The 14,071-nt window shown below is 28.9% G+C and overlaps 1 protein-coding gene across 1 annotated transcript; it reads right to left on the bottom strand.

The window, feature by feature from the left end:
• Window positions 1–371: 371 nt before the first annotated feature.
• LOC109792320 (quillaic acid 3-O-glycosyltransferase CSL1) lies at window positions 372–5,409 on the bottom strand. The gene is made up of 8 exons (XM_020351721.3): window positions 4,815–5,409; window positions 2,968–3,060; window positions 2,716–2,817; window positions 2,391–2,603; window positions 2,189–2,291; window positions 1,871–2,049; window positions 1,308–1,655; window positions 372–979 (listed from the first exon to the last, which is right to left on the bottom strand). The coding sequence occupies exons 1-8, from the start codon at window positions 5,385–5,387 to the stop codon at window positions 509–511; spliced, it is 2,082 nt and encodes a 693-aa protein (XP_020207310.1). The 5' UTR covers window positions 5,388–5,409; the 3' UTR covers window positions 372–508.
• Window positions 5,410–14,071: the final 8,662 nt, after the last annotated feature.

The raw sequence follows: 14,071 nt of genomic DNA, 5'->3' as shown, positions 1-14,071 counted from the left end.
CTTTTATGGATTAAGAATTTACTTATCAATTATGTATGTTTGACTTAGTACCAAGAATAACATGTTATATACAAAGAGATTTACATAAGAGTCTACGGATAAATCTTTTAGAAAAATGCATTACATGTCTCAAAAGTTTCGGATAACAGAATATGTCTATGCTAGTTAAAGAGTTTGTGTCATTTGATGAAAGAGAAGGAGTGAGATTCTTCTCTCATGTGACATGAATAAGAATTATGGGTAACGATTCGTAAACCATATTAATTTAATAGAATTAATAGAAAGATAAAAACAAACAATGATTATTACTAATTAATAGGCGATCGCTGCTGATATAAAAAAATAAAATAAAAAATGGAAACACACGGTAATAGAATTAATAAAGACGGATTCATGTAACTTCAATATATGGAGTATAACTGTTACATATTAAGATACATGCTGCACTTTAGATATTATTTGTGAAAAATTTTCAAATACCTAAATGAGTCTAGTCATTGAAAAGCAACTACCCACCCTTGCTTTTCATAGTTATTATCCCCTCAAAAATGGGGTAACTGAGAGCCACCAGATAGCCAAGTAAAAAAAGTTGACCAAACATCTTTTCAAAATCTTTCACATTGTGCAGTCTCCATAAACCACCAAAGAAGCAAACAATGTTCACTATGAGTAATACAGCCAACGGAGTCATGAACACAGCTGCACCTTCGAAATTGAACTTACCCTTCTCATATTTTTTTAAATTCTCTTTGTCAATAGCTTTGTTTGATAAAGTGAATTTCGCCTTGTTCAACCCAAATATTTTCTTCATTGCTGCTATAGGTGCAAATATGCTTACAATTAGTGACCTTATAATCCAAATTCTTTGTTCATCCCACCACATTGGCAAGGAGCAACCGTCATAAAGGACCTCAACCAAATGCTGGCTTTGAAAGGATACATATAATATTGCAAATACTATAAACCATGGTTCTGTAACCTGTGACATAAGTAAATAAAAGTGTTAAATAATTCTATAAAAATTCTACTTGTATAAATATTTATACAATCTACAAAGGAAAATTCTTGTAGGATCATATTGAAATATGATTGAAAAGTAATGATATTAATAAGAGAAAAATGTTATGCATTGTCATCCAATAACAAGCTATAATGTAGGATAAATTTATTGGTTTATAATAACTATTTTAAAAGTGATATTAATGATGATCTTGAAAATGTGACAATTAATAACCATTGAATCTTATTAATAAAAATGAATAGCAGTAGCAAATAACAATAATGCAAGAGTTGTATGAGAAGTTTACCATTGGAAAAACAGGAATTCCTTTGAAGAAGCATACTTGAGGAATGATGCCATATACTATTAAGGGAATAGCATAATGAGTTGTGGATGTCAAGTAGCAAAAGGTAAAGGCATGCATAATAGGCAATCTTGAAATGCCATAAGTGAAAGGGCTGTATTTAGATAGACCAAGCAAGCAAAATTCAGATGACCATTTCACCAACTGAAGCATGCCCTCCTTTAAGTCAGTGGGGGCACATCCCAAGAAACAGGGTCTTTTGGGGTAAAGGTAAGTTGATCTCCATCCTCTGCAGTGGAGAAGATAGCCAGTAACTGAACTCTCTATTAGTATAGCATATGAGAACCCTACCTGTGAATTTCAATCAATTTTGAAATTTTAAATCACCAAATGTAACGTTTAGATAAACTATATGAAAGCTAAAACTAATTTATATATAAGTTAATTTTAACTCATAAAGAAGTTACTTAATTTATTCTCCTTTTTTATCTTTTTCTCTTAAAAGTAATTTTAGAAAAAATTATCCAAACATGCACTAAATAGGTATATCAATAATTTATACTTACCTCACTACCCCAATTTGTGTCTATTTCATAGGAACAAGAGGCCACTGCTCGAGCTTCTTGTAAAATCACGTTTCTTGGAATGTTCTTTTTGGCAGTTTGTTGTCCATGGATGGCTTTTAATGATTCAATGTACATGGTAGACTTGCCAAATTTGTTTTGGGCGTTACGTTCATAGCTATCTATCATTATAAATAAAATTCATTGGTAATAAAATGATAAATCAATTTAGATAAACTACAGAGGAAACATGCGTGTATATATATATATATGTGTGTTTTTGTTTGTGAATAAAAAGAAACGCAATGAGGGCATATTTACCATTTTGATTTGGGCTTTCAAAGAGTAATGCACTTCTACGCAAATAATTGCCACTACCAGCAAGACCAGGACCTCTTAGTCCATCCATTCCTTGCCACATTGTCTAAAAGAAATTATGATATATAACTGATCAAACAAAACAAACAAGCAGAAGCTAAAGAATAAATAAAAAATTAGAAGGATGGTTTGGTGATTTAATTACCGTAAAAGCATGCCTAGTTTGACTATCATAGATGTCTTTCTTGCTAAGGTTGTGAAACATTTGAGGGAATTGGACAAACGCAACATCTTTGGAGGTTTCAGGATCAAGGAAAAAGCACATGGCTTGTTTAGCTGAGGATGCATCATTGCAATACATATCACAATCAACTACAAGTACATAAGGGCCGTTACTGAATAGCCCCGAGACTCTCAGCTGCATGTAACCGCAATTAATAATTAATTAAGTGTAACGATGAGTATTTAAATATATTAGAATTTTATAAATAAAAATGGGACATTATAGATCGAATTCAGATAATACTCACCAATGTGTTGAGGGCTCCTCCTTTATATCTATGTGAAACAGTTGGCCTTCTCTCACGAGACACGTAAACAACCAGTGGCATTTCCGGTTGGTCATTTATAATCTAGAAAAGTAATAATGTAACATGATAAACTATATTTTAATATGAATTGAGTTCCGGTTTGGTCTGGTTTTATTTTATTTTGGAAGTTGAATGGAACAAACAAGGCATTTCATTTCATTCTTAATTTCAACTTGGAAAGGGAACTAGTACCTCTATGCGACTTGGTCTGTCAAACACAATAGAGCAATTTTTAGGGTCGCTGCCAAATTTTTCAATATTCTTTTGCATTTTATTGTATTTTTCCTGCAAGATAGAAAAAAATCACGTGAGAGGGAAATTATTTTAGAAGTGTTTATGGATTGAATTTTTGAAAAATTCATACCGAAACAATTTATTTTATAAAAACTAGTCGGTTGATTGATCTGTTTTTCTTAAAATGGATCAGTTCAATTTTTTTAAAATATGAATTGATTTTTTTAAAAAAGAATTAGATCGGTTCATTAGGGTGTAATTATTCATTTTATATTCATATATGAAATGATTTTTTAAGAAAATTAAATTAATCCACTTTTACAAAAATAGATTAGAAAATCAAATCGATTTTACAAAGTGTATTGATTTAGATTTTTTTCTTCTCAAAATAGATTAGATTTTTTAATGTAGATTGATTCAATTATGAATCAGTTTTTAATGTGGATCAATTCAATTATGAATCTTCAGATATTTTACATATCCCTAACTGCATTTCATAGCTTACACTAAAATGAGAAGAAAAGAAAAATACTTTCGTTGAATAATAAAAACATAATATATTTTTTAAAGTAAATTTTAGATGAGTTTATTGATAAAAAAATATTTAAAAAAATTAATAAAATAAAAAAGTTAAAGTGTATTTCAAAACTTACTAAACAATAAAAAAAATTCAAAATTTATTAGCATAAATCACACTGTATTTGTGAGATTTTTCTATCTTTACATTAATATCTTCAATATTATTTGAAAAAAATTACCTTAGTACTCTTTAATTTATACATTACACAAACCTTCACTTTTAAATTACATGCACACCCTTTATATAATCATTATGTTAACTCCTTGAGTTAACTATTAAATGATATCATTAGAATATAAAAGTGTATAAACACTTGCGTCGAATAATAAAACATTAATGTTCTTTAAAGTAAATTTCAGATGAGTTTACTGATAAAAAAAATAGAAAAAAGTTAAAGTGTATTTCAAAACTTACTAAACAATAAAAAAATTTGTTCAGAATTTATTGGAATAAATCACACGTACTGTATTTGTGAGATTTTTCTATCTTTACATTAATCTCTTTAATATTATTTGAAAAACATTACCATAGCACTCTTTAATTTATACATTACACAAATCTTCACTTAGAAATTACATGCACACTCTTTATCTAATCATTATGTTAACTCCTTGAGTTAAATATTAAATAATATCATTAGAATATAAAAGTATATCAACTTTGCTTCTCATAATAAAACTTCTTCAATATATTCATTACCAACACCTTTTATTATAATATAAAAAATACATTTCAAATCATCAATCTGAGAGACAAATTTGTATATTACATTAATCAAAGGAGGAATTACTTAAACAATTCTTTTTTACATATATGTATCTTCTTTTGAAGATGATTTCATTTAGAAACATTATTATCAATACTATATGTGCATATCTCTCCCTTCGATAGAAATCTAAACATTGATTTATCATGCTGTGGGACTAGAGTTAGACTGGCTCTATTCATTTATCAAATGTTTTAAGCATTTTTAATTTATATTAAAATAAAAAAAATTATTTTGTCACTTGTGTTATGATAAAGATATGTATATGGATAAACTTTTTTAAAAAAAAGAAAGCATTTTTAAGAAATTAAAGAAATGAAATATAATTTTTTTTAAAATTAGAATTAATTTATACATAAACTTTGATAAAAATTTAGTTAACTTTTGTTATATTTGTCTTGTGTTTTAGACAAGTTTATTGAGAGAAACAGTTGATGTTATTTAATGTTTAAAGTTTACCTTGAGCTGCTCTTTCTCTGTCCGGAATCCATCATCGTGATGAAGGTGTTCATCCTCCCCCATGGGAGAGAAGAAGACCTTGGGACACCTGGACTTGACCCGATACTTTGTGCAGAAAGGAAGCCACTCCTTAGCGAACTCAGAAGCCTCTTTCATGGCATACAGCGTCACCGGACACCCACCGTCGTCCGAAAGATACACGGCCAGCTTATCAGCGGGATAGTCCATGGCCATGGCGGAAACAACCGTGTCCATCACCTCCACGGTTGGCTCCTTTTTAGGGTCAAGCGTGCACACAAAGATGTCAAGGCCCGGCAGTTTTTGGTCCCTTGGCAAGTTCTCCGGCATGACCTCCCGCGACAGGCGGCGCCACCGGAAGGCTTGGCTGAAGAACCAGGTCTCCGTGAAAAGGAGCTCGGCTATGGTCATGAGAAGACATGCGACGGTTGGTTTAGATAAGAGTTGCGTTATGCGGTAGTAAAAGAGGAACAGCACTGCCACCAAGTGGAAGAGTATGTGAAGCCTCGTGAGGCCCAAAAATCGCTGAACACTTTCCTTGTGGAGTGTGGCCATGTTTGATTACTATCACTACAACTTCACCTTCACTTATACTTATATATATACTGCATGTTTCCAGGGAACAATCACGTGCCCTTTCATTAATTTATTCTATATAGATCCCATTCCAAAAGTCTAATCAATTACCACTTGATTCGACTTCTGTTAATCATCAACTTCTCCTCACGGATTATTTTTAATTCTCCGCGTGGAGCTCGAATCAAGCCTATACTATTAAAAAACGCTACCCTTCTCTATTTTCATTATTTTCTGTTGATTATTTCTAAATCCTCGCGTGGATCTCGATTAGGCCTTTTTTAAATAAAAACAAATATAAAAAATTAAGGATACAATTTATATATTTTTAACTAGCACCTTAACAACATGCGAGAATGCAATTTACAATTTATGTCTGTTTTAAGAAAAATATTATCTTTAAAAACATTAATAATACGAATTATTTTCTAATTATTAGCTTTTTTCTTTAAAGAATATGTTTTTCATGGTAACGATTTCTACTTTTAAGAGTTGTATGTTTTAAATATATCATCATCATCATCATCATTTGTAATAAAATAACTATAAAGGTAGTTATTGAGACTATAATAAATTTTGTTGAGGAGTTTAAGTGATGTAGACAAGATTCATTTTTCCTACATGTTAGAATTATGTCTTTGGTCTTTCTATAAAGTGAAATGTAAAATATTTGTGACCACAAAATAATATATTATTATGTAATATTGAGTTTATTTCTATTTGAATATTTAAGGTAGCGTAGACGATCAAACGAAACAAAAAATAATATTTTTATGTCTCATAATATGCATAAGACAGTATTTACTTCATATTAATTTAATTAAGTTGATAATTATAGCATATTATGCGAAACACATATATATGACGGCATCACTTTGCCCACACTGACTGCACGTCTTTCTTCCCACCGGTGGTTGTTGCTCAACATCGCCTCGTCATTGTGGTAGCAGTCGTCCTGATGAAGGGATCGATCCCTAGTCGCTAGTTCTGGAAATAATATAAAGACGGTTTGATCCAGAATTTTTCTATTTTTAATAGACAAACTTTTTATAAGCATTTAGACTTATAACCTTATAGATGGTATATATTAAATCTGATAATACCAACTATATATATTAGTTACTTCACCACTATAAACCACCTATTATCCTTTTGCATCCTAACACTCGTCATTTTTTTAAGTTTAATAAAATAAAAAGTGTGGTAAAATTTGATGGGTACAGGAGAAAATCCTTGTTCAGGGTACAGAGCAATAACATTTCAAAGAGGTCAGGCCCAAATCATGTAGCAGTTGCTTTTATTCCGTGGAATGGGCTGCGTGGAATAACCTAGGTTTAGGTCGAATATAAGATAATTATTAAATTGTTTAATAAGAGAAAAAATGATTCTTGTTTAGTTTTGTAGAATGTAAAATGCAACAAAATAATATGCATATAAAATGATATGAAACTCTCTTATAAAATGTCTGGCAATTTAAATTAATAAAATGAAATATTAAATAGTTTTAAATTTTTTAAAATTTGTAAACTTTAATTATGCATTAAAAACTTTTAATTTAACAATTAAATCATTAAAATTTAATATAAAATATGAATTATTGAGTACAGTATGTCTAAGAAAACTTACTCTTGAAGTAATCTTAGTAGACTTATTGTTCTATATCAAAATTTTCTGTATCAAATTTAAATGATTCAAGTAATAAATTAAAAGTTCTTAATATGTATATATCAAGTTTATAATTTTTTTAAAAACTTGAAAATCATATGATACTTTGTTATATATATTTAAATCAATGTATAAAGTATTTTTGTGATTATTCTTCAATTTGAATTAATAAAATAAACTATCAAATAATTTTCAATATCTTTTAAAAAAATTGTAAGTTTGATCTATATGTTAAGTACTTTTAATTTAACGAATGAATCTTTAAAATTCAATGTAGAACATAAATTATTGAGTTGAATAAATTTATCAAAACTTATTCTTAAAGTAAGTAAATCTCTCTACACACACATATAAAGAGAGAGAGAGAGAGAAATCTATAATACTTCATTCAAACCATAATATTTTATGTTTAAAGTTTTGTATACCATTTAAGAAATATCTAATATTAGTATCTTATTGAAAAATACCCTTATTTAATATCTTTAACAATAGTGGTTATGAAATATGTGTAAAACAATTGAAATAACCAAAGTGACAAATAAGAAGAGGAGTTGAATTGTGTGTTTTTTAAATAAAAAAAAAATTCCTCAAAACATTTTCTTCAACCATGTTATTGATAGGTATTATACGATAAGGAAATAAAGTGTTTTCTAAAATGTAAAGAGTATGGAAAGAGATATTCATGTCAAGAAATTATATTGCTTCACTTTTACATCTTAAAAATTATATCCAGTCCCTTCTTACACAAAAGAAATTCACTACTCAATCAATAGTACAATTAAGTATTATCAACAATACATTTTGAAATTTTCAAGTATTTTTGGTCAAGCCTCTTCAAACTTATCACTAAACAAAGTTGAAAGGTATTACAAATGTTTTACTCATAGAGAAAGGATATTATAAGCTTTACAAACACTCTAGTGCTCCATCTTAACACTAAGGTTATAAGGAGTACAAGGATCATCTACTAACGATCTATTCAAGAATGTGCTTTTGAGTCATGAATGACTTTAAGATTTTTTTTTCTTCAAGAACATTGATGTGCTCGAAGAGAATTATTACTTGTTCTTTCTCATGTACACTTCTTGCCTTCTCAAAGTCATCTTTTATAGCTTCTCCAAAAGACATGTTGGGAGACAATTTCAAAGGACAAAGTGTTTTGTACTATTTTCTTTATCACATCTCAATTAGGCACAATAGGTCCAAATTTTGTCTCATATTACCATGAGGATAGAGAATTTAGTATTCATTGTTATGTGCAGGTGTGTTATACTAGAAAATTTTGTATTCGCACTATATAACTTTTTTTCTTATAAAAAGGATCAAAGAGAAGTTAGCATATAAAATATTCTTTCTTATCTTATCCCAAAAGAGGATAGGACAAAATCAAATGTGCATGAAAACAAAAACAAAAAAAATATTATTATTCTTTTTCTTAAAGAATCTGTATAAGTTAGTTTAATAAGACATTCAAGAAAAACATATTATTAAGACTGGGCACTTACTTAAACATTAAAAAAGAAACACTATAACGAATGTTATGTATATTGACATATAAAAAATATTAGTATAAATATAATATATGTAAGTATAAATCTTTTTTACACATAATTTTAGTGTTAATTTTTAATGAGATTTAACAATATATATTGTATGTCATTATAGTTTATAACTATATTTTTTAACAATATATTGACATATATTATATTTATAGTGTAGGTAAAAATAATTTTTTAATAATAAATATCATGTTACCATAAGATATATGTTATATGACATTTTTTTTCTAGTAAAAATTATGAAAGTCGTTACTAGATGCTTGTTCCACTAGACAACCTCTATAGCAAAAATGTCGTTATTTTTCTTGTAATAAAATTCATTTCTTGAAACTTTATTTTATCCAAAACTCCTATAATGAATTTTTTTAATGACAATTGTTATCATCAAATTAAATCCTTTTTAGAAGATATAAGACTTTCATATCTTTTATTTCAACAACAATTACTAAATAGGAGTATATTTTTTTAAAAATAATTAATATTATTTGAAATGTGTAAAAAGTTAAAAATAAATAAATAAAACAAAAGTGAAAGATTAACGAATAAAAAATTATGGACTAATTAAAAGGAGTATATATTTATATTTTGTTGAAGGAGAACACTGTATATTTTAACATGAGTGAAGATACATATATGAGAATTAAAACTAATGAAAAATTCAAAACTAATAAAACATTGTAAATTTGTTAAAAGAGAAGATTGTATATTATAACACGAGTGAATTGGAGTATATTTAATATTACACATGATATTTTAATGATAATTTTTTATTTCTTCAGTTAAAAAAATTATTATTTTTTGTTTCACAAAACTAACGAAAAATTAAAAATGGAGTACACTCAAATTTGTTAGGGTAAAAACATAAGAAAGAATGTCGGTACAATATTAATATCTCGATGAAAAGAATATATTTTTCTCTAAATATAAATATAGAGTCATTTTTTCTTCTAATTTATTCTTGAGCAAATTTTCTTCTTATTCTTTTTCTATTTTTTGCATTACGTCATATTTTTTACGTTCTCTTTCTTCTTTTATCATTTTTTCTTTTTTTATTTCTCTTTTCTTTTCATTTATTCACCCTCTTTTTTGAAGTGTATTAATATCTTTGTCCTAGAAATGAATAAAAGGTTACTTTCAGTTGTTCAAACTGTTTAACTATTAAGCTTAAGCCCTAAACTATTAAAGTCAACTTAATGGTAGAATTTAGAATAGTATAAGCAGGATTTTTGGTTTAGAATTTAGGGTTTCTACAAATAAACTGTTTTATAAATGATATTAATCTCTAATTGGGAGCTGAATTATGAAGTTTTATAAATGAGGAAACCCAAACCACAAGTTATGGACAAAATATTTTCTCTCTTATAATTCTTGCCCAAATTAAACTACTATTTTAGTTTTAGGTTGGAAACGAAAAATGTAAGGTTGCAGTGATGGGCAGCACTTAGAAAACTGATCGACCCAAAAGTTTTTAAATCGAATAGGCCTCACCACCAACAGGTCATCCTTATATTATACCCAAAAAAAACCTAGCCAGACCACAGCAAGAGAAAGAACCTGACCAATTATAAAGTTGTGTGTGGGACAGAGTAGAATTCAACATTTGAAGATGATAGTATGAACACCAACTGAAAAAGTTTAGGATTCTAACCAGTGGTTGTGTATCTAATATTTATACGTGGTATATATTAGACCAAATTCTAGGGACCAGTTACATAAATAATAATTGTTTTAGAAGAGGTCTACATTCTAAAATGACAAAGCAGTGAAATTAAATAATACTAGTGTGTGTTTTGGCATGCATATTTTTATAAAGTGATGTTTTTATGAGATTATGTTTCTCAGAAACTGAGCCGATACTTGTATTGGTTTTGTGATGAAAATGTAGCTAGGTAGCTCTTGAATGGACAAGGGTCCTTGATTTGTGTCTCATTAATATGGTGCACGTTGAATGAGAGGCAGAGATGGAAAATTTTAGAGAATGGGAAGAGCATGTGGTTATATACCGTTTCCTGCAAAGTACAAAGACCTAAGACCCGTCGAGAGTGGGTCTTGATTGCGTGCGTGAGTGACAAGGACGTGCAAGAGTGGGAATGGGAGGATTCTTTTAAGTTTTAACCAAAACCAATGACTCTCTGGCATCCAAAGTCACAAACAAAAGATAGATAGCGATTGCCACCAATTTCGTTTTCAGATCATTAACTCCTGCTTCAGCAAACCTTGACAATTTTATTCACAAGGAACGTACTTGGTCGGTTCATTTCTACACGTAATATCATTACGCCACCACTAAACTCTCATTCATCTTCCACCAAACACACAATGACACTTATGCACCCAATTTCCCATATAAATTCTCTATACATATATACCTATCAAATTAAAGGTTACTATTATTTACTCAAAATTATATCAACTCCGTACCGTTAAGAATAGTTCTTAATTATTTCCCTCCCTATATTTGCCACCTTCTAGATTCAACCATCTTAATTTATTCCGTCATTTTGGTTCTGAAAACAGTAAGTAAATTCTTAAAATGTTAAATAAATATTTTAGATAGAACTACTTATCGTAATTTTGATATTATAATCTTAGTTACCCGTTTCGTTTTAGTTTTTATTAATTTGATTGCCATTTTTTTCATCCACGTGGTTTATGCTATATTTTAAAGTTAATAATCAAGGATTAATTTATGTTTGTGAGATATGAGTTTTGTTGATCAAATATTATTTTAATACGATAGAAATTGAATTTGAGATTATCCGGTCAATCCCCCAATATCTCAGAATAAATCTTACAACCACTGGATCAAGAGACTGAAAAGAAATTCATAGTGATTACTCAAATAATGAATAATATAAGATATAATATTATAGTATGTTCGAGCAAGGTTTAGAAAGACTTGCGTATCCAGAATCAATTAGGGATCCATTTTTATTGATCTTGAAGAATGTGAGAGAAGACTGCTCTCTTCTTAGTAAGAGGTGAAAAGGCAGAAGACAGAAATGTTTTTCGCTATGAGAACTGACTAATGGGATACTAGTTCTATATCCTTACCAGTAGATTAATATTCCAACCCATCATAGACCATTCATCGGAAGCCCAATATGTATTATCCATAGATTAATAATAATGTGCCATATAATTAATATTAACATATAAATATAATTTATTAATTAATGTTAATCCATAATAATAATAAAATAGAGAATAATTATATAAATAAATATATAAATATAACATTATTTAATTATTTCTCTAATTAATTTTATATTACATTAATGATAATTATGCCTTATCGGTATTTTGTTGTTAATGTATTTTGGTATTATGATACAATTTTTTTTCTTAATTTTATCTTATGTCAATTATTTGTCAAGTACTCTATCGATATTAGATTTTTTTTACATAAGTTGTGCATTACATTTTGTATTTCTTATTTATTATGGTTCGGGACCCTTAGGCGGGATCATAATGAATGAGAAATTTTATATTATAGGTATGTTTGGTTGTGTATTTAGAAACATTTAATTTTTTATTCCATAACAATTGTGCATATTAAATGTTTCTTTGTTGTTTGGATACCGTCATTTTTTTCCTATGCAATTGACTTCAGTCAAAATATATATTGAATGGGACAAATTTTGAGGACCATAATGAATCTCTGGACTTATATATGACAATTACTAATATGAACTGTTTCTTAAGAGAGAAAGAGCCTCCAACTCTTACTCTTAAGTCCACTATTGTCTAAAGAACTTCTCATGAGAAATGGGAACACTCAAATAGGGTGTGTCTGATGGTGATGAAATACACCATGGAGAAGTCTATTCAACAAAGCATTCCAAAAAAAATGATAAGGCTAAGGATTTTTTTCAAGTCAATTGGTGAGAAATTTAAGACTTTTGACAAAGCTCAAAAAGGTCAATATTTGTCTCTTATTGAGAAGACAAATATGATATTTGAAATTTGATAAGGTGTTCACTACTTTTGGCTTCAAGGAAAATGCCTCAAATCAGTGCATTTACTTGAAGACTAGTGGGAGCCATTTCATCATTCTTGTCTTATATGTTGATGATATTCTTCTTGCTAGTAGCAGTGTTGAACTTTTGACTGAGACAAAATTTATGTTAAATACCCATTTTGATATGAAGGACCTTGGTGAAGCCTCTGTTGTTCTAGGCTTTCAGATTTTTCGTGATAGGTTATGTGGCATTCTTGGGTTGTCTCAAAGAGGGTATATTGATAAAATCCTCAAATGGTCCAACATGCATTCTTGCTCCCCATGTGCTGCACCTGTTCAAAAAGGTGACAAACTCTCTAAATCTCAATGTCCTCAAAATGATAATGATAGAGTTGAAATGGAAAAGGTCGCATATGCTTCCGCTGTTGGTAGTTTGATGTATGCTCGAGTTTGTACTTGTCCTGGTATTGCTTTTACTATTAATGCTTTAGGGAGATACTTGAGTGACCTGGGTTTGGGTCATTGGAAAGCCGTTAAAAAGGTCTTTAGATATTTGCAGGGAACTAAGGATCATATGTTGACCTATAAGAAGTATGATCAACTTCAGGTTATCGGTTATTCTGATTCTGATTTTGTTGGTTGCCCTGACGATTAAAAATCTACTTCTGGCTTTGTTTTTATGATGGTAGGAGGAGCTATTTCTTGGAAAAGTGTTAAACAAACTCTTACAGCTACTTCTACCATGGAGGCAGAGTATGTCGCTTGTTATGAGGCTACTTGTCAAGTTGTGTGGCTTAAAAATTTGATTTCTAGCTTTCATATTGTTGAAAGTATTTCTAGGCCACTTGTGATATATTGTGACAATACTGCTGCTGTGCATTTCTCTCAAAACAATAGAAGTTCTACTCGCTCAAAGCATTTTGATATAAAATTTCTATTTGTTAGAGAGAAAGTTTTGGATTTTCAGACTCGGATTGAGCATATTGCTACAAAAAAATATGTTAGCAGATCTAATGACTAAAGGCTTAGCTATTGGAATTTTTCAAAATCATGTAACTCATATGGGTGTGGTTAAGTTTTTTTGATGTCTTGGATTAGTGGGAGTCTGAAATTTACATTTTTATTATTATGATTTTCATGAAATGCAAATTTATCAATGACGTCATTTTTATTACATCTCTTTTAGCATATAAAATTGCTTCGACCATTTTTGGGATCACATATTTTATTATATTTTTCATTATCCATTATTTATAAAATATAAGCATAAGGTATGTATCCCTATCGGAAACTATCTTTGTGGTTATTTTTATATTTCTTGTATTGTTAATTGATATATGTGCTTGTGTTGTAATTGATATATTTAATTTATTGATTAATGTTATCCAAGTGGGAGAATTTTATATTTATATATTTATTTATATAATTATTCTCTATTTTATTATTATTATGGATTAACATTAATTAATAAATTATAT

Source organism: Cajanus cajan, chromosome 10 (assembly GCF_000230855.2).
Source record: "Cajanus cajan strain Asha chromosome 10, NIPB_CcT2T_4, whole genome shotgun sequence".
In the NCBI taxonomy this organism is placed as follows: Eukaryota; Viridiplantae; Streptophyta; class Magnoliopsida; order Fabales; family Fabaceae; genus Cajanus; species Cajanus cajan.
Note: the sequence above shows the minus strand (reverse complement) of the source record. Positions and strands in the feature narration are given on the sequence as shown.

Excerpts from the sequence above, each read along its gene's own strand:
- LOC109792320 (XM_020351721.3), bottom strand. The coding sequence starts at position 5,387 with ATGGCCACACTCCACAAGGAAAGTGTTCAGCGATTTTTGGGCCTCACG. Across the intron at positions 3,061-4,814 it reads CAGAGAAAGAGCAGCTCAAG|GAAAAATACAATAAAATGCA; the intron begins GTAAACTTTAAA and ends TCTATCTTGCAG. Across the intron at positions 2,604-2,715 it reads GAGGAGCCCTCAACACATTG|CTGAGAGTCTCGGGGCTATT; the intron begins GTGAGTATTATC and ends GGTTACATGCAG.